Consider the following 21,843-nt stretch of genomic DNA (forward strand, 5'->3'; position numbering starts at 1 on the left):
TCCAGCCTCAGACACTTGACACTTACTAGCTGTGTGACCCTGGGCAAGTCACTTAACCCCCATTGCCTCGCAAAAAAATAAAATATATGAATAAAAATACATCCCAAAGAATATAGTTTGCAGTGCTGATGTTATTAAAATACAATGTATATTTTTGCTATACAGTATTTAAACATTTTAAATTGAGGCCATATTTCAAAGAATCCTAGTGCAGCAGCTAACCTCCAAAATAGCATTCCATTTTGCCATGGATCAAAAAGGCCTTAAACTCCCAAGTATTTCACAGAACACTGTCTGTCCTCATAGATATTTTCTCAACACACAAAAACTCAATGAAATAATCACCACCACAAAAACTGAAATGTTACTGTTTTATTTATATGAACTAAAAACATCTGGAAAAATTTTTAAAGGCAAAAAATAGTTCTCAAACCTTCTAATCGAGTTTAGGGCATTAATCAAGAGATTAAATATTGGGATTCCTTTTTCCCCACTAAGGATCATAATACATGTCTACATTGAAGAACAACTTAAAAATAGAATATAGGTACCTGTCCCACTGCTGCCACTTCTAAGGAAAGAGTAGTTTGCAACTTAACATTCTGGCAAACAACAGGACAGAACATAGGCACCAAGTTATGTACTGGATACACTCCCAACTCTGACAGTGAACCATATAGCACTGACCATTTTACCAGTTCTCTTTTTTCTGGCCCTATTAACTTTCATAAACCACATCTAACCGTGCATTCAAATAATACTTCCATCAAGCCAGTGGAATCATTATCCACTAGACAAAGTGGATGAATTCTGTCTTTAATTAAGGATCTTAATATGATAGCAAAATCAACACTATCGCAAATCTTGCACAAAAGTTGGCCAACAGTGGTACAGGATGTGCTCTAACTTGTATTGCTCTACCTGCACAGAGATGTACTTAGATCTTTGGAGGCAAGATACTAGGTCTACCGATTCCTGCACCAGCACACAATCCAAACCCTTCCCAAGTCCTATTTGTCTTGGCTTGAAGAGAGGTGATTCATTCAAACTTATTCTCTTATATTCATGATTCTCCACTTTTACTTCTGAATATAAAGAGGTTTTCCAACAATTAAGAGAAAAGGTCTTACGGGCTCCAAAAAGAGCAGACATATTCACCACTGGCAGAGACTGCCAAAATGATTACTGTGGGGTTTGTGTAGCTTTTTTAATAGCTAGCACATTACTAAGAAAGTGAAGGATCATGTTATGATTGCCCTACCCCCACCTTGATATTTTCAAGATTTTCCAGAGTTCATGAAATATCACATCACTGATGCATTCAAGAATCATCATAAGGGCGTATCAATAAATGTAAACAACTACGGTATAGTGAAAAACAAAGAAACAATCAGAGAGGCATAGAGCTTTTTTTTTTTTTAAAGGATTTTATACTATATAAAAAAAAAAAACCACAAAATAAAAAAAGGGTTAGTCAACATGAATTTTAGGAGTCCTTCCCAAAAGTCTCAGTACCCACTGGTCAAGCAGGCTTGCCTTCTTTCCTCTTTGCTTTCAGCCTAAAGGCTTACTAAGGATTGCCAGAGGTGATTTGTGCTCTGAGTTCTTAAAATCAGACTTGCTCTGCCAGATCCAAGACTCTGAATTTATCCAAGTTGTAGAAACAAGCTTTCACTACCCGTCCACCAAAATACCTCCCATTCAGATCAACAACAGCTAGAATGCAAACAGAAAAAGGTGATTAAATGCAAAGATGAAAATCAGTTATTTTTTTTTAATTCTCTAATGTAAAGCATATATAGTTGTATAATCTAATTTACCTTTAATTGCTGATTCAACCCTTTCGAACTCTAAAAATATTCGTACGGCTTCATCATCAGGAGCACCAGGAATCTGGAATAGAGACCAAATCATATTAGTAAAGGTTCTATGTTCCTATACTAAGAGTGGCCTACATATAGCAAACTTCATGGTTTAGCACTTTAGGATTTGCAAAGCACTTTACAAATATCTCATTTTATCCTCACAACAATTCTGGGAGGAAGGTGCTATTAATCTTTTTTGGGGGGAGGGGGGGCAGGACGGGGCAATAAGGTTAAGTGACTTGCCTAGCATCACACAGCTAGTAAGTGTCAAGTGTCTGAGGACACATTTGAACTCAGGTCCTCCTGAATCCAGGGCTGGTGCTTTATCCACTGCGCCACCTAGCTACCCCACTATTGATTTTACAAGTCACTTTCCTCACAACTGCTTTGTGAGATATGTAGTATCCAGATGATTATCTCACTTTTACAAATGAAGACACCAAGGCTCAGAGAAGTTACATGACTTGTCACATCATACAATATGTGGAAGAGCCAGGATTCAAATTCATCTTCTGACTCTAAGACTAACATCCTACTGCTTTCTGAGCCAGTGCTGGAGTATTGTGCAAAATCTCCTACACACCCTACTAAGTATCCTACTTTGGCAATTTGGCAATATGTGGCAAAAGCAAGAGTGAGGAGCTGAGGATAAAACCAAAGCTGAAAATGTGGGAAGGACAATAGTCTCCCTCAACAGAAAAAGTTTGAAAGAGAAATGAGCTTTTTTGAAGGAAGCTAATGAGTTCTGTTTTGGACATGCTGAATTTGAGATGTCTGTAGGACATGCATTTTTAAACTTCCAGTAAGCAGTTAATAATGTGGCACTGAAACTCAGGAGACCCTGGACTGGAGACACACACACACACACACACACCTGGGAGTTTACTCCACAGAGAAAATTAAATTCATGGGAATTGATAAAATCAGTAAGTGAGAGACTAAAGAAAAGGGAACCCGCGAATAAGCCTTGGGGCACACCTGCGGTTAGGGGATATGATACAGATCATGAACCTGCAAAGAACACCAGAGAATAAGTAGGTAACACAAAAAAGAAAGACTAGTGTCAAGAAAACTTAGAGGGAATACCCAGGAGAAACTGGTTAATAATAACAAATGCTGCAGAGAGGTCAAGAAGAATGAGAAATGAGAAAAGATTATCAGATTTAGCAATTAAGGTATTACTGCTAACTATGGAGAGAAAATATTATTGCCAAAATAGTCTCTTGGTTGTGGAGTCAGAGGATCTGGCTTGAAATCTTGCCTCTGACACTACTTGTCTGACCTTGAGTGAGTCACTTAACCTCTCTGGGCCTCAGTTTCCTCAACTGTAAAATGAGGGGCTCTAAATCAGTGAGTTTATAGGGTTTGTATGTTGCTCTGTTCAAAAACTTTTAAGGCTTCCTATGGAGTAAAGTTCAAAGTCCTGGCCTTTAAGGCCCCCCTATAATCAGATACTACCATACTTTTCCGTGGGTTTCTGTTATTAATTACCTCTATGTTCTCTAGCCAAAGTCTCCGCCCACAAAGAGGCAGTTGCAAGCTCTTCTCGGTATGCCTGGACTAACCTCCTTCCCCATCTTTGCTTATTCCTAACCCTTCTTTAAAGTCTAACTCAAATGATGCCTCCTCTCTCTGACCTTCCCCACTGTACAGCATGTAGCACACAGGCACTAAACAGATGTATACTGAATAGCAAGCAACTGTCAAAGAACCTTGTATGTATCAGGTGATGTGCTGTATTCCTATTGTCCTTGTCCTTCTAGGACAAGCTGATCACCAAAGGTGGAAATTGTTTTGGCCACAGCAACTCATGAAGAATATTTACTGAATTGTGGAAGGGTTGGGATATGCATCAGTATGCAGAGTAACCCAAAGTATTATCTCCACATTCAAACTGCCGTACCATAGCAAGAGAACTGTGGGCAACAAATGAGAAATTCTCTTAATTAGGTAGTAATTTACCTTTCCATCACTACTCCATCTAGAGAACAATTTGTTAAAGCTATGTTCTGGCAAAAAGAGGTTGGTGTAATAGTCCCTGAAGCTGGAATATAGGGGGAAAAGATGTCTGACTCTTGGCTGAAAAGTTTTTTTTCTAAATGTTTTTCATCATAAGCATATATTCTTAGAAGGATAAAAAAAGAAAGGCCATTACTTCAAAAATGACACATTTTCCAACTTTGCCATATTTTTCACATTCTTCCTTGGTTTCACCTTCTAAATCTTCATCCACTTCTCCAGCACCCACCATGTTCTGCAAATGAAGGAAAAGAAATTCAATGACTATATATCAAACTGGATGATTATAGGTATGCAAACAGCAAATCTTAAAATTTCATAATGACAAATTTCCTACTTCAACCCTGACATACTGAAAATGTTCATCCCTGCAACATTCTAAAGCTAATAGTTCTTTTTATTTTTTTAGGTGAGGCAATTAGGGTTAAGTGACTTGCCCAGGGTCACACAGCTAGTAGCTAATAGTTCTTTTAAAAATTAAAGGTATTTATATTAAGGAAAGCACTAGAATTCTCCTCAGCCTTCAAGTAGCAGAACAGAGAAACGTCAAAAATAATATTTTCCCCTGGTCTGAGAAACTACCATACTTCAAAACATCATAGCAACTAAACAGTCTTTTCTACCCACTTGCTGAGTTGCAAAAAAATGAATACTTCAACTTAAATAACTCTAAAATCACATTTTAATTTTTGACAATTAGAGTCAAGGAAAGGAAAATGTTCCTTTTACAAGATCCTACAATAATCAACCTTTCTCTAAGACTTGCATTTCTTTATTATTAGTTTTTAAGTTCTTCCCAAGTATCAACTATGACCCTGATTCTCTTGATAGTCACTGACACAATATATTGTAGCTTATGTAACAACTTTGGGGACTGAACATGCATTTTTATTTAAAGTTTTGAGTTTCAAATTTTATCCCTTCTTCCTTCCCTCCCCTATTCCGCTCCCATCCCCCGAGGGTGTAAGCAATCAGATATGGATTATTATGTAAAACATTATCGTAGTAGTCATTTTGTATAATAAAACCTGAATAAAAGAAAAAAAAGTGAAAAACAGCATTCTTTGGTCTGTGTTCAATAAATATCAGTTCTTTCTTTGGAGGTGGACAGTATGCTTCATCACTAGTCCTTTGGGATCCTCTTGGATCATTGTATTGCTAAGAACAGTTATGTTATTCACAGTTCTTCATCAAACAATATTGCTGTCACTGTGCACAACTGAACATGCACTTTTCTTTTTTTTCTTTCTTTTTTTTTTGTGAGGCAATTGGGGTTAAGTGACTTGCCCAAGGTCACACAGCTAGTAAGTGTCAAGTGTCTGAGGCCAGATTTGAACTCAGGTCCTCCTGAATCCAGGGCCTGTGCTTTATCCACTGCGCCACCTAGCTGCCCCTTAAACATGCACTTTTAAAAAGTAAAATCAACAAGCTATAATTTGTATTTAGATGATGTCTAGACATAAATTATGCAGGGGAAATAATTTAAGCAGTTATTGTTTTTTGTTCTTTTAGACTTGAACAATATCTGAAACAAAGCCAAGCAAAAAGAAAAGGCTTTTTTTTGCTTACCCTTAGTAGAACCACTTTTGTAGGACACTTAAGGATCTCAGTTAATGGATTTGAATCCGATTTCTTGGATGCATCTGCAGCAAAAGAATAAACCAACATGTTTATTCATCATAGTAAAAAGCCGGGTCAACCCTTGACATCATGAAACATGGCAATCCAACAATGAGCATCCCATTTTCTCCAATATCATCTTAACCACTTCAGCAATCATTCATCCAACAGAAAAAGATGCTCCTTGCAAAAATGTAACCAGCTGGCTTTGTTTTAGGGAATGCATATCACAATGACTTTCAAAATGGTTTTCAAAGAGAGGATTTTAGTTGCTATCTGATGAATTATTATTTCACTTCCCAAAACAGAGCAAATGGCTTAGGACAAATGCTTACAACTTAACTTAGTACAGAATTCTGGCTTGGCTAAGTACAAAATGTTGCAAGCTTGACAAGCAGCCACTTGTTCCATATCAGTAACAGTTTATGGCAAGTTAATAACTGACTACAGATTCCAATTACTTTACCGGTAGTATAGCCTAAGGAAGGGGAGGATTGTGAAGTACAAAAAAATTAGTTGCCAGTAGCCTCATGATACTAATAGAGTACTTACTACTGCAGGTGTGGAGTTGGAATGGAACTCAAAGGCCATCTAGTCTAACTCCTCCCCACATCCTGAATCCTACCAATAACAATCCCAATAGTCACTAGGTCTCTACTAACAGGGAACTATCCCCGGAACAGCCATTTCCTTGTTTTGTTTTTTTTTTTTTAAAGTGAGGCAATCAAGGTTAAGTGACTTGCCCAGGGTCACACAGCTAGTAAGTGTTAAGTGTCTGAGGCCGGATTTGAACTCAGGTTCTCCTGACTCCAGGGCTGGTGCTTTTATCCACTGGGCCACCTAGCTGCCCCCATTTCCATTTTTGAACAGTTCAAATATTAGAAAATTTTTCCTTTTAGTTGGCCATCTCATTCTTCTTTTACAAGGGAGTCCTTTAAATCTCTAAAGATAATGATGTCCCTAAAACTTGCCTCCAGGCTAAACATCCCATCTACTGTCTACTTACTGTATGGCAATGGTTTCTAGTTACACCACTACCTCCAGAATACAAGGGACTGAAAAGCTCATAAAAAGTGAGCAAATGGAGGGGCAGCTAGGTAGAGCAGTGGATAGAGCACCGGCCCTGGAGTCAGGAGTACCTGAGTTCAAATCCGGCCTCAGACCCTTGACACTTACTAGCTGTGTGACCCTGGGCAAGTCACTTAACCCCAAATGCCTCACTAAAAAACAACAACAACAACAACAACAAAGTGAGCAAATTATATGAATGGGTACAGACAACTTTTTCTGGGAGTTTGTGTATGAAAGGGAGGAAGAATATATTAGGTTGATTAGCTTGAGGAAATGGTAGGCTCAGGGGAAAGTTTTAAAGGATAGAGGCAATCTGGGCATGTTTGTAGGCAACAAGTAAAGCATCAGTTGGATAAGAAGAGGTGGGGGGGCAGCTAGGTGGCACAGTGGGTAAAGCACCAGCCCTGGATTCAGGAGGACCTGAGTTCAAATCTGGCCTCAGACCCTTGACACTTACTAGCTGTGTGACCCTGGGCAAGTCACTTAACCCTCACTGCTCTACAGAAAAAACAAAACAAAACAAAAAACAAAGAAGAGGCTGGAAATCAGGGCGAGATGACTGAAGGGGAAAGCTTTCTTAGAGATAGAGGATATGGCATCAAGGATGCAAATAAAGGATCAGAGGCCATTGACTCCAACCTTTTTATTTTGCAGATGAGGAAACAGGTACAAAGAGGTTAAATGGCTTGCACAGGGTCACAACTAGTAAATGTTATTTAAGGATGCATATGAATCCATGACTTCTTGACTCCAAGTGCAGTGTCCTATCCATTTTACTACTCTTCCTCTCAAGGGGTGGCACTGGAAAGAAGGGGCACCTCCTTCTCTAAGTTGATAGCAAAGGAGAGGATGGAGAATAATGCTGAAATGATGTGCAATGTGGAACTGGGGAGAAGAAAGAACTTGTGATAGCATTATGGGAAATACAATAAGAACTGGAGAGGGAATAAAAATATCGGTATAAGGCAGTGAAAGACCAGCTGAAACTGTATAAACTAAGTCTGTAGTGGGACTAGTAGGCTAGGTAACTTTTATGCAGATGATGAGATGCTTTAGGGTTGGGATCTGGGAAAAAAAAAAAAAAGGAATAATATGATAACAAAGGTAGGGGACAAAGTGTGAAAGTTCAACTAGTTATCCCAAAGGTCAAGATTTTGAAGAAGGAAAGCAAGGCCAGAACAGGGGATCAGGGATGGATACAGTGAGTAAAAGACTGTGGTGAGGTAGGAGAATAGACTTAAGAGGGTTAGGGTATAAGGAGAACCATAGGGACAAGAGATTATCATGAGGGACAAGTTTCAGAATTATGGATTGTAGAGGAGAATACTTGTCAGTAATGATGTGATCGATGCAGCATGACAGTACAGATCTGAGCAGGGTACAGATAAAAGTACTAGGAGATAAGGAGAGGCTGAATATTGGGGAGACTCTGAGTCATCTTTCCATTAGATTTCAACTCTGTCTTTTGGTTTTATCCATCATAAGAAAATCAATATAATTTGATTTTAATTCTTCCAATAGGTATATCAAACGTTAACTAATAGATAAATACCTCATAAGTATAGTACCCACTGTTTACAGATTCATGCTCAATTTCCAATAATAACCTACTTCTAAAAAATGGCTGAAAGAAGGAAATCTATGGCCAGATATATTAATGTTTATGGGTAGTCTACAAACAGTGATTCTTAACACTTTCTGACATCCTTTCCTGTCACTGTGAAAGCAGAGGGGGGCTGCTCAGGACTGAAGGACATTTAAATTTTATTTTATTGCATTGCTACAGTCAAAGAATTCGTCACTTGGTGATCAGTTTCTCTGCAATTATCATCTCTGTACTTAGCTAAGTTGTGCCAAAGACCACAGATTCAGTTGGTCACAAATAAGGTACCTGAAACCCTTTTACCATGAATGAACTTTACTGAGCTTATAGGTTAGGTTAGTCTTCAAGAATGTGTCACTACTACTTCTTTTTTTTTTGAATGTGTCACTTCTGTAACATACTGATGCACTGGAATAACACCAAGGAGTTTAAATAAATCCCTAAAATGGTACCCTTGAGGTTTTTGTCTCATTTTAATTCACCCTCAGGGAAAAACAGTTCTGACTTGCAACAAAATTATAAATTAATGCTACATCACAATTAAGAAAATTAATGTTTGGGTCTCATATGAAAGTAAAACTTAGCTGAAGAAATTAAATAGTAGGAAAAGAGAGGAAGAGTGAGAGAGCAAACAGGATACATCAAGAGAACTCAAGATATACCTGTTAACATGGCATACACATATCACTAATATTAATGCTACAAAATCTAAGTTAAAGACTATAGGATTGTTTCAATTTCACATCAAGATCCTTTTTTTTTTTTTTTTTTGCAGGGCAATGGGAGTTAAGTAACTTGCCCAGGGTCACACAGCTAGTAAGTATCAAGTGTCTGAGGCCAGATTTGAACTCAGGTCCTTCTGAATCCAGGGCTGGTGCTCTATCCACCATGCCAAGATTCTTTAAAATAAACTATACCCTCATCTTTTCCTAATGACTTTTTTTAAACTAAAGAAAGAAAAAAGATTTTCATTTCCTCCAGTTTTCCCATTTTTCCTTAAGAGTTTCTCCTTCTTGTAATGTATAACCTATATCAGATTGCTTGCTGGCTTTGGGAGAGGGGTGGGAGAAAAATTTGAAATTCAAAATCTCACAAAAATGAATATTGAAAACTATCTTTACATGTAATTGGAAAAAATAATCTCCGTGTCTTCTCTCTGTTAATTATTTCTTACTTAACCTGTATATAGTTTGCTTTGCATATAGTTAAATGCATATTGTCTTCTCCAGTAGACTGTAAGCACCCTGTGGACAGGGACTGTCTTTTGTCTCTTCTTCTATCCCCAGAGTTCAGCATAGTGCCAGGCACTAAATAAGTGTTTATTGATTGACTGAAGAGCCATCTGAAAAATCTGTAGTTCTGGGAGAAAAGGCAATAATATCAAGGAATAGAATCTTCTAGATATAACTGCACATTGAGTAAAAGGCTATATCCTTTCTTATTCTCCTTAACATCTACAACCAAAGTGTTCTTTTCCGGAAAGGCATACCTTTCTCTGTAGCATCACCAACAATGATCTTGCCACCTCGTTTACTCGTCTTTTCAACCGACAATGCTGTGCTCAGTCCTTGCTCATGTTTTCCAAGGCCCTGGCCTTCTCGGAAGCCATACTTCTGCATGATTTTATGAGCTACAGTACCGCTAGTAGCAAGGGGAACGATGAAAAGTATGATGTAAATCAGTTTTCCTAACTTTAAAATCAAACTGACAACCAAAGGATTATGTGAGTTCTAGAATGTTACAAAAACCAATTTTAGGTAATATAAAAGCACAAAAATTTAAACTGCTACCTTGGAATTCAGGTGACAATATAAGTTGGAATATAATACTAGATGACAACATAAGTTGGATAGGGCTTGAGTAAATTAATGGATAATGGGCATATAATGAGTATTTAAGGGGAGTTATAGGATATTAGGATAACACTGCTTTGAAAAATTAAAAATCAAACAAAAGCTTCACATACTAAAGCAAAAAAATTCCATTACAGAAAAAATAGTACAAGATCTACTAGGCCAATGGGACAAGAAAATTCTTGTCTCACTCTATTTAGAATCCTAGAGATTCTAGATAAATGGCATCTAACCCAAAATGTAGTATCTATTTAAAATTATACTTTAAAAAACCAACAATTACCAGGCATATTTAGGATGAATATGAAATTGAACATGAAAATTATAAAAATAACTCAATTGTACAAGTTTTCAGAGATAATGACACGCTGTTGAAATGTACTCCAAATTCACCAATTGTCACTGAAGACAACGTAGAACAAAAATAACTATACACAAAAGCATATGCTAATAGTCAGACAATGGCTGTGTGTGTCAAAGAGTTTGAAATGTTCCTTTATACCTACATTCCAGATCAAAGACTTAGAGCTATAAAGGATACTAGAGGTCATCTATTCCAACCTCATTTTAGAGATTAGTAAACTGAAGAAAACATTGATTGATACTTGTACAAGGTCACACAGGTATTAACTGACAGAGTTATGATTCAAACCTAGCCTCTTGGACTTAAAATCCAATGGTCTTCTACTACTTCACACTGCTTCTACTTAACAATGTTGCTCAAATTCTTAAGAATTTCTATTTAGAAATGAATTCGACTAAAATAATTACCCCATGTTAGCAAGGAAGGAATTACTAGGCCCTGTTGGAGATCGTGGTCTCTCTTGGTCATCATACACAGGGGGAGGAATAGCAGCTTTGGACGACTGTGAACGAGGTCTTGATTCCTCTTCAAATGGAAACTCTCTGGGTACTGTTAGATAGAATGAAACAAGGTTACAAAGACAACATTTTGACAAGGAACTTATATCTTTATTTATTTATTTATTTATTTTTAGTGAGGCAATTGGGGTTAAGTGACTTGCCCAGGGTCACACAGCTAGTAAGTGTTAAGTGTCTGAGGCCAGATTTGAACTCAGGTACTCCTGACTCCAGGGCTGGTGCTCTATCCACTACACCACCTAGTTGCCCCGAACTTATATCTTTATAAAATTATTATTGGATTAAGTACTTCAAATGCTTATGTTTCATGCAGCTTAATGACAGGTTGGGAAGAAATAAAATTTCTTATGTCTCATACCCAAGATTTAGGAATATCACAATAAAGAACAACTACCAGCATCCCAAACTGTTCCCTGGACTGTCTCCCTTCTTGCCTTTAACCCAAAATGAGGCATAAGAAGTTAAGAATATGGCTATGGTTAGAGGAGGATGCAATATTTAAATATAATTTGGGTAGTCACATACACGTACGTGTGTATGTATATATATATGTGTGCATACACACATATTAATATATGTGTGCATACATGAACACACACACACACACACACACACACACACACACACACACTCTCTCTCTCTCTCTCACACTCAGAAGTAGCATTCTGATAAGGGCAGGAATTCCTATTCTTTCCTTCCCTATGCTAGACCTGCAGTTGTCAATCCTGTAAAATTCTCTAGTAACTATAGGAACTATACCAGTGGCTTGGAACTGGTCACCACTCTAAAGTTTAAAGTCTCAAATGTGCCAGGTTGGCCATGGGAGAAGGATTTCAAGTCAATAACAAGGCTGAAGTAAGGATAAAGGATTCATGATAGCTCAAATTGGAACACTTAAACACACTTTTTCTAGGAATATGGTATTTAGATTCTATGATGACACTATATTTCAGTCGTATTATAGGTTAAATAGTCTTTAGGGGACTGGCCTAAGAAATGTAAATTATATTATGGATAACATCTATATCTAAGTAAGAAATATATTCTAACAATTTAAAAATGACCTTTCAGAACCAAATTCTTTTGGAAACTAGGAGCTAGCTTATTTTACATTTGCAGCAACACTGCTTTCTACGATTTTTTATTTTAAGTGAATGATGTTTCAATTACATTAATTATAGGTTAAACAGCCTTGGCCTAGGAAACTAACCACCATTTGTAATATTGTTTCTCTAGAAGAAACCATTCCTATGTAAACAGATTGAATATACAATAAAAATTTTAACATACAATATAGTTAAGGAAATTTGGTGGTAGGAGAGAAAATAGATAAAATTCCAGTGGTCATGACTTCTACTTTTATAGCAATCTACTGGCTCATATTATCTATGCACTCAACTGTATCAGGTATGTTATTTAATAATTGTGACTAAAATAGGGAAAATGATGCTTACCATTCACTTACCTTCTCTTTTCCTCCTAATAATAATAATAATAATATATTTATATAGTGCCCTAAAGATTATTAGGCCCTTTATACATATTATCTCACTTTATTCTTTCATATCGAAGTTATAAGACAATAGGTAATTATAACATACATGAACAGAAAGTCACAAATTTAGAACAGATTGAAATCTGAAGCTCAAGAAGACACACCTACCCTTTGCAGCAGATCATAACACCTAAGAAAATATGCAGAATCTCTTGTTTTAAGGTTATTAAGCACTGTAATTCTATTTTGTGTTTGGGGGGGAGGGGGCTAGCTTAAGTAGCCTGGATGACTCCTCAAACTCTTTCCAGCTCATTACAATTTTGTTAATGGAAGAGGTGGAAAGCAGCAGAGATCTTCTGCCAGGAAGTTTAATAGATACACAAACACAATGTCTTGAAATGAATAGTAAGAAAATTAAAAAATCAAGTAAGCTTCTGCCATCTAGTGGAAGGTGACCCATACTACAATCTTCTATTTTTCTCAATTAACCCAGTTAATACCTCCTTATGCAAATGATACAATTTTTAATCTTTAAGTCAATATGTAAATTCCAAGTAAATAAAATCACCAAAATAAAATGGACTTACTAAAACAAATTCAGCCAATTGGCTGGGACACTAGAAAACATAGAATATTTTTAAACCACATAAGAGATTGTACTGGATTTCAGTAGTGAAAGCAGCAAGAAAACAAAGATTAAATCTCTTCTACCGCAAGGGATTAAGGATAGGAAAATCGAGCTCTGTGCCTGAAGTTGTAAACCTGGAAAAAGACTGATTTGTTTATCTTAATTGGGGGCCTACACAGTTAAATTGCATCTACTTTAGGAAAACAAATCAGTTACTACCCTTTTAACTTCAGGAAACCCAGATGACTTAAACTAAGAATTATAATCATTGAGTCATAGCTAGTATGAGACATTTTTAGAAATGAAGTCAAGAAACAGATCAACATACATTCTTTGTCTTTTTCCACGAGAGAAGTTGGTGGTGCAATGGCAGCACCTCCCATACCTGCAAATTAACATAAATTGAATTGATTAAAGCAATGGAAAAAAATAAAACTATATGTTTCAAATTACTAATAAGAGAAATACAAATTAAAGCTGAAAATTTTATTTCAGACCCCCAAAATTGGCAAAGTTGAATGAGAATAGTCAGTGGCGGAGGGGTTAAGAAAAGACCAGTACGTTAAAGCAGTTGGTAGAGTTATGCATTGGTTCAACCATTAGGGAAAACAATTTGTAATTAAACTAGAAAAGTAAATTTAACCCTTTTACCTAGGCAAAGGTCACAAAGAAAAAGGCTCCATGTAGACACAAAATTACTTATGGGAAATACTTTGTATAGTAGAAAAGAACTACAAAGTAGAAACAATGGTGAATGGCTGAACAAATTATATTACGTGAACAGAATGTTATGGTACTGTAGAAAATGGGGACTGAAGAATCCTGAAGATTTGGGAGGGCTTGTGTGAATGGATATCAATATCTAAATGCTTTCATGAATAAAATAGAGAAAGAGGAGATTAATGAATTAGGCATGCAACTAAAAAACCTAGAGAAAGAACAAATTTAAAATCCTCTAAATTAGAAATTCTGAAAATCAAAGGAGATTAATAAAATTAAAAGTAAGAAAACTATAGAATTAATAAATAAAACTAAAAGCTGGTTTTATGAAAAAAAATAAATAAAATAAACCTTTGGTTAATTTGATTAAAAAAAGGGAAGAAAACCAAATCACCAGTATAAAAAATGCAAGGGTTAGGGTTAGGGAATTCACTGCCAATGAAGCAGAAACTGAATAGATATCAAGTAAAACAAGCAGAATTCTAATGGTCAGACATTACTCCTTTTCTTGGTAGATAGGTGGGGAGGCTCGTACTATCAAACCTCATCGATGTGATGATTTATTTTACTTAACTACTTTTTTGTTACAAGGGAGTTATGGGAAGTGATCACAAAGTTTTTATTTTAAAAAGACTCATAAAAAAACTCATTGTTTTTAAAAGAGAAATTTTAGAAGTCAGATTCATAAAGACAAATCTGTAATATGGATGTCATCAAAAAGGGAAAAAAAACCAACACCCAAATCTTATCAACAAATAAGTTAGAGAATCCAATCAACAAACATCTACTATGTACAAGGTACCGAGGATACAAAGACACAAATAAATCAGTCCCTGCCTCAAGGTAATAACATTCTACACGCACACAGATAAATAAATACAAAGTAACTGTGACTGAATAAGGGAGTGCCAACAAGTGGGAAGAGAATCAGGAAAAGCATGTGTAAGAGATGGCACTTGGAATTCTATTGTGAAGGAAGCCAGTGCTGCAGAGGAAAAGATGTGGAGAGTACTTTGGCCTGGGGGCCAGCTTGTGCAAAGGCATGTAAGTGAGGATAGTAAGGCCGATGTAGGTGGAAGGGAGAATGCTTACTGAGGAGTCAAGTGAAATTGATCTGGAAAGATAGACTGAAGCCAAACTGTGAAGGATTTTAAATGCCAGTTTTTAAGAGGTAATAGGGAGTGAAGTGATATGCTCAGATCTGGTTTCTTCCTCCATCATTCAACTGAAACTGCCCTCCTCAAAGTTACCAATGATCTCTCTCTCTCTCTCTCTCTCTCTCTCTCTCTCTCCCCCTCTCTGTCTGAATGTCTCTGTCTCTGTCTCTGTGTCTCTCTCTCTCTCTCTCAGGGCAATGAGGGTTAAGTGATTTGCCCAGGATCACACAGCTAATAAGTGTTAAGTGTCTGAGGCTGGATTTGAAAACTCGGGTTCTCCTGAATCCAGGGCCAGTGCTTTTTCCACTGTGCTACCTAGCTGCCCCCAAAATGATCTCTTAATTGCCAAATCTAATGGTCTCAATCTTTTTTCTTGACCTCTAAAGTCTCTGATACTATGGATCAGCTCTCCTGGATATACTTTTCTAAGAGCTCTTAATATTGCTCTCTCCCATTTCTCCTCCTAAGTGATCGTTCCTTCTCAGTCTTCCTCAGCTGGTTCTTCACCCTAGTCACCTCCACTAATTATGAGTGGCCTCCAAGGCTCTGTCCCAGGACCTCTTCTCTTTTCTGTCTATATTTCCTCACTTGGTGATCTCAGCATTCACGGGTTCAGTTATCCTCTTTATGCAGATCTATATATCCAGTCCTAGTCTTTCTCCTCCATCACCAACTGCCTATTGCACATTTCAAACTGGATATCCCATAGACATCTCAAATTCAACATATCCAGAGCTCATTATCTTTTCTCCCAAACCCAGTTCTTTATAAAATTTCCCTATTCTGTCATTTTTCCTTTGGACCAGACACATAACCATATGTTCCCTACTCCTCATTCTCACTCATTCCACATATCCAATTTATACCAAATCTTCTCATTTGTACCTTTACAACTTTTCTCATATATGCATCTTCTTTTCTCTACTCAAATAGCCGCTACTCCACCATCGGTCCTCATCCACACTTGCCTGGACTATTTCAATAGTCTTCTAATTGGAGTCCCTGCTTCGTCTCTCTGTACTCTAATCTATTCTCCACTCAGTTGCCAGTGATTTTCCCGCTATTAAAGGTCTGATCATGTCACTCAATAAAATCCAGTGGGTTCCGTATGTTTTCTAGGGCCAAATAGAGTGCCCTGACATTTAAAGCTCCCCCCTCCCAAGCCAGCCTCTTCCCACCCTTCCTCTTCTTACACTTTACCCCCTCCACACACTGTCTGATACAGTTAAAACTAGCCACCTGCTGTCTCTCACCATTCCAACTCCTGTTTCAGCTTTTACAATGGCTGTTTTCCATGCTTGGTTTGCTTTCCCTCCTCATTTCCACCTCTTAGCTTCCAGAGCTAAATGCTACCTTCTGGAGGAAGTCTTTTTGGGTCCCCCCCCCCCAGTGTCCTATTCCCCCATCTATTAGTGCCTTGCTGAGATTACCTCCCCATCTATTCTGCATTTATTTTTTACCTATTTACTTGCTCGGTAGCAGCTAGGTGGTACAATGGATAAGAGCACTGGGCCTGGAGTCTGGAAGACCTGAGTTCAAATCTGAGCTCACGCTGGGCAACTTACTTAACCTCCATTTGTCTCAGTTTCCCATCTGTAAAACAGGGATGCACTGGAGAAGGAAATGGCAAACTACGCTAGGATCTTTGGCATTACAGCGTGAGCTCCCTGAGAACAGATTTTTTTGGACAATAGTGTCTACAACATAGTAAGTACTTAATAAATGCTTATTGACTGACTAGCTTTAAGAATGTCAGTTTGTTTCTTCTACCTATGTACTTTTGATTCATATCTCCAAATTCCTCACTTGAGAAACATTTTTAAAAAGTCAATAATAACAATGTTGAAAAAGATTCTAATTATTAAAAATGAAAAGCTATGGGGCAGCTAGGTGGCGCAGTGGATAGAACACCAGCCCTGGATTTAGGAGTACCTGAGTTCAAATCCAGCCTCAGACTCTTGACACTTACTAGCTGTATGACCCTGTGCAAGTCACTTAACCCCAATTGCCTCACCCCCCAAAAAAAAAAAAAGTTATTATCAGGCAGCAGTTTACCCCCTTCCCCTGCATGTCAGTGCTAAAGTCAGTATATATTCTTTTTTTTTAAAATTGGGCAATGAGGGTTAAGTGACTTGCCCAAGGTCACACAGCTAGTAAGTGTCAAGTGTCTGAGGCCAGATTTGAACTCAGGTCGTCCTGAATCCAGGGCTGATGCTTTATCCACTGTGCCACCTAGCTGCCCCCAAGTCAGTATATTCTAACCTTTCTACTTTTATCATAAGAACACTGGGTCTCTCAAAAAAAAAAAATGACTGGATCTAAAAATATCAGATGACTGAGTTTTGTTTGTTCAAAGTCTTAGTGCTAATGATGTATAGTTTCACTTCTTTGACATAAATTTCTAAACTTTCACATACTGTACTTAGGATCACTATATTTAAAGAAAAAACTAGAAGCCCATGATGAAGTTTGTGGGTATCAGAATAGTTTTGCATTTCAAATTCTAAAATATTCTAAATAAAGTACATGATTTATTTGTAGTGCTAAGATACATTTGCTTTTATTGTTACTAAGACATTTTGGAAATGTCCAGAGAGAATGCCTCTCCAATACACAGAAAAATTAATCTAAATAAGGAAAAAAATGTGACATACTCTTTTACCTTACTTCTCTTTCTCACTCATAATCTCCTTCACATCAGAATCAAATGGCCAGGAGGCATTTCTTATAGAGAACATAATACTTTTTTACTAATTTTAGTGTTTGTCCATGGCCTAGGAGTTTCATATTTAACTGATTTTCCTGATTGCTAAAAAGTTTACAAAGTGGAATTAGACTTTAGAGTGAACTGCCATTTACTCATCTTGTGAGAAAGAAAGGTACTCTAATTGAATTGAAGACCACCTTGATTAATTAACATAAAGTTCTGGCTAGGGCTTAGCAATATGATGGCAAAGAATTTGAATATATCACCTAATAGAGTATAGGGCACATAGTAAACAGATGCCTATGTAAATAGTAGGTATGATCATATGAATTCAATAAGCTCCAGTGGCTACCCATTACCCTCCAGATTCAAATGGAAAATTCTCTGCTAGGATTTTAAAGCTCTTTATAACCTGTCCCTTTCCTACCTTTCCCATTTCCTTACCACCCTTCTATGTATTCCATGGGCCAGAAACACTGGCCTTTTTGCTCAAACACAATCCTTCATCTCTGAAGCCTAAGCATTTTCGCTGGCTGTCTTAATTCCTGGAACATCTCCCTCTTCACCTTCTACCCAAGCTTCCTTCAAGTCTTTCCTAGTCTTCCTTAATCATAACATCTAAGAAGTAACTTTGGGCACTACCCCTAATTTATTCTGAATATATCTTATATGTACAAAGTTGTTTAAATATTGTCTCTCCCATTGGACCGTGCGCTCCTTGAAAGCAAGGACTGGGTTTTTTTGGCTTTTTTTTTTTTTAATTTCCAGAGCTTAGCACAGAGTAGATGTTTAATAAATATCAGATAATGTTTAATACTTGCTAAATTGAAGGTTTATAGAAAGACAGATAAAGAAAAGGCCCCAGCCTATATGTATTTCACAAAAAGAAAGGAAAGTCTACTGGAAGAACAACAAAGAATACCAATCTAATTTGGGGGGTGGGAACGGGGGAAACACACACAGCATTTTCTTATTCCTTACTTCTTTTCCTCCTTTCTCGCTCATAATCCTCATCTTCATCAGAATCTGGATCTGGTCGTCTTGAAAACCCACTAGCTTCATGTCTGTCTTTACGCCTCCTAAAAATACAGGAACAAAATATTCATAAAGTCCTACTAATTGGGTCTTTAAGTAGATGCTCTACAAGCACTTTTGGGGATGTTGTGGAAGAATTCATGCTTCAAGTAGATTGGACTAAATTACCTTTAAAGTCCCTTCAAAGTTATATTTTTGAAATTTAGAGAAATGTTGCTATGGAATTCACCTTGACTTATTCTTATACAACAAATGTCTAGATTATCAAAAGATCATAAAATGTTCGAAAATGGATTGTAATTTAGATGTTATGTAGTATAACATCCTTGTTTTCAGACTAGATTTGCATTTGTGCAAGGGACTAAAACATAAAAATGAAGACAATAAAGCAGTATCAATGTAGAATCCAAATGGCATCAATTTAGCATATATAATGTGAATACAATTTAACCAAGAACAAAAAGATCACTATAACTTTGTCTTTTTTTAATTTGGGAACCATCTTAGTATGATAAAAGACATTTCACTAACAACAAGAGTGTTAAGCCCAGGACTTATGAACCTATGTTAAAGTAATATAGAAACTCTCCATTTGTTGCTAGTGAAATGAACAGAATAAAACTCTTTTAGCTCATAAATACTTAAAGTCATATGCATTTGCTTTGGATGAAAAATGACTTATTTAAATTATGACATGCAGTTGCATGGTCATTCCATTGAATTGGCACATCACTACACATATGGGGGTTTAGGCACTGAAGACAAACCATAAGTAGGCTCCACAATGAAAAGAGTATGTATAAAAAGGACCTGGATACAATTTGGGAAACTACTATTCTTTTGTAGATACCAAGTAACTTCCAAGTAGAAAAAAAATCTTTCTAATACAAATTTCCATGGTGTCAGTATAGGTTTGCAGATCTGAGACCACCACAATCCCTGTGGAATTAAAGTTGTGGCCAATTCAAAAAGTAATGAGAGAAGAATTTGTGATTCAGAGTACTCCACTGGTATCTTTAAAATGTAGGGCTTCCAGTACAAAGGAAGACACCTCTGGGGAAGAACTATAGAAGAACATAGATAATAATCATAGAGATTGGTAGGTTGGTTGTTTTCCTTCCAAAATGACATCACTATGTTAGAGTCAAGTTACAGTGTGCCCAATTGCGGCCAATCAGACCAATACGAGCTCGGAATGTTCTGCTACAGGTTAAGCACAAATAACCCATGTGAACATCTGGGTTGGATTCTCTAAATTTGCACATCTCATGTTTCTTTTGAGCTCCTTCAATTCGATTTTGCTCATAAAGCACACTTTCTCTGATGAGGGCATACCATGCTGAGTCATCCTGTGCCAGTGTCTCCCATGTCATGCAACCAATTCCAAAGTTCTTAAGAGACCTTGAGAGTGTCCTTATATCACTTTTTCTGACCACTATGTAAGCACTTGCCCTCTGTGAGTTTTCCATAAAATAGTGTTTTAGGCAAGCGCACATTTGGCATTCAAACAATGTGGCCAGCCCGTTGGAGTTGTACTTTCTGCAATAGAGTTTGAATGTTTGGCAGTTTAGCTCAATAGAGGACCTCAGTGTCTGGTATCTTATCTTACCAGGTGACTTTCAGAATTTTCCTAAGGCAATTTAAATGGAAGTGACTCAGTCTCCTGGCATGGTGCTGGTATACTGTCCAGGTTTCACAGACATACAACAATGAGGTTAGCACAACAGTTCTATAAATCTTCAGTTTGGTAGTCAGTCCAACACCTCTCCTCTCCCATGCTTTCCTTCAGAGCCTTTCAAATGCTGAACTAGCTCTGGAAATGTGTGCATCAACCTCAATATCAATGTGTACACCCCTGGAAAGTATTTTCAACTGTTTATTTTCACTGGTCATACAATGCTGGAGCCAATATGGCAAACATTACAGGAAAAATAGTAAATTCTTAACTTATTCTATCTCCAAAGTTAGTCCCTAGATCCCACTCCTCATCTCCTCATACTACCAGAGTCCCTGGTGAAGGCCATGAGAGTATAAACTACTAGTTTGGTTCAGATAATTTCCCACTCCTACTGCCTGGTAGATGGGATGAGAGAATCATCAACCCCACTGCCAGGGATACTGAAGAATATGTTCCTGTGAATATGTTTCAAAAGAAATATTATATATAGTGTTCAGATTCATTCTATAACAAGATTCTTCTGGTATATAATAAACCAAATAGCCTTTCTTTGTACTGACCTGGAAACTAATCAGATATAACTGTTTATTTGGGAAGATATGTTCTGAGCTCTAAATAACTTACAAGTTTTCAGAATATAACCTATTTGTAAGTTTTGGACTGCCTATTCTGGATTTCTGTGTTTCTACACAAAGTACTTTTTGTTTTTGGTTTTTTTTTTTTTGGTTTTTTTTTAAGTGAGGCAATTGGGGTTAAGTGACTTGCCCAGGGTCACACAGCTAGTAAGTATTAAGTGTCTGAGGCCGGATTTGAACTCAGGTACTCCTGAATCCAGGGCCGGTGCTTTATCCACTGCGCCACCTAGCTGCCCCTACACAAAGTACTTTTAAAAGTATTTGTAATTTTTGATTGGTTATTTGAGTCATGCATGACAAGCTGCAGAAACCATTAATGCATGTTCTGGTTAATAGCTAACTGTATCATACTTCATTCTAGCACTAATGTTAAGGCAATGATGGGGTGTTTGGAAAAACTGAGAACATATATTACTGTTTTATCTTTTGCTGTATGTAGAATGATGATTTAACACAATCAATTTAGTTCACACACTGAGAATTCATTTCTATCAAATTTTGAAATTATAGTTTAACTTTGACCTCCACACTGACAATTTCAGTGTGAAGTAATCACCTTGTAATGGTAATAGTAAGTGATTAATTTTTCAACCAACTAAAAGACAGATAGGTACTGTCTGAAGAAATATCTTCTAAGTCACTTTAGCATCAATATGACTTTATAAATATCCACTATAATAAAAAGAGCATGAATAATATCTATTTTTAATGATAATCAGTATGGATATCATCCTTCTATACAAGGTGTTCCAAAAGCCTTTGAGACATCCTGTATTACTTTAATAAAGGTTCATAGGCTTCTGTCAAGGGCTTCAAAGAATTTAGGCTACAGGTGAACAAGTCTTTAAATAAAAATGAAAAATGGCAAGATCACA

The 21,843-nt window shown here is 37.0% G+C and overlaps 1 protein-coding gene across 2 annotated transcripts in view; it reads right to left on the reverse strand.

Annotated features, from left to right (window-relative positions):
• Positions 1 to 357: 357 nt before the first annotated feature.
• RBM17 (RNA binding motif protein 17) overlaps positions 358 to 21,843 on the reverse strand; it is a 42,069-nt gene continuing 20,583 nt past the window's right edge. For both annotated transcript variants that reach the window (XM_043968301.1, XM_043968299.1), the window contains exons 5-12: positions 18,602 to 18,699; positions 13,365 to 13,421; positions 10,803 to 10,944; positions 9,668 to 9,819; positions 5,454 to 5,527; positions 4,021 to 4,119; positions 1,821 to 1,893; positions 358 to 1,716 (exon numbers count right to left, since the gene is read on the reverse strand). In XM_043968301.1, coding sequence (XP_043824236.1) covers positions 1,613 to 1,716; positions 1,821 to 1,893; positions 4,021 to 4,119; positions 5,454 to 5,527; positions 9,668 to 9,819; positions 10,803 to 10,944; positions 13,365 to 13,421; positions 18,602 to 18,699 — 799 coding nt within the window. In that variant the 3' untranslated portion in view covers positions 358 to 1,612. The remainder of the gene's footprint in view (positions 1,717 to 1,820; positions 1,894 to 4,020; positions 4,120 to 5,453; positions 5,528 to 9,667; positions 9,820 to 10,802; positions 10,945 to 13,364; positions 13,422 to 18,601; positions 18,700 to 21,843) is intronic.

Source organism: Dromiciops gliroides, chromosome 5 (genome assembly GCF_019393635.1).
Source record: "Dromiciops gliroides isolate mDroGli1 chromosome 5, mDroGli1.pri, whole genome shotgun sequence".
Classification (NCBI taxonomy): Eukaryota; Metazoa; Chordata; class Mammalia; order Microbiotheria; family Microbiotheriidae; genus Dromiciops; species Dromiciops gliroides.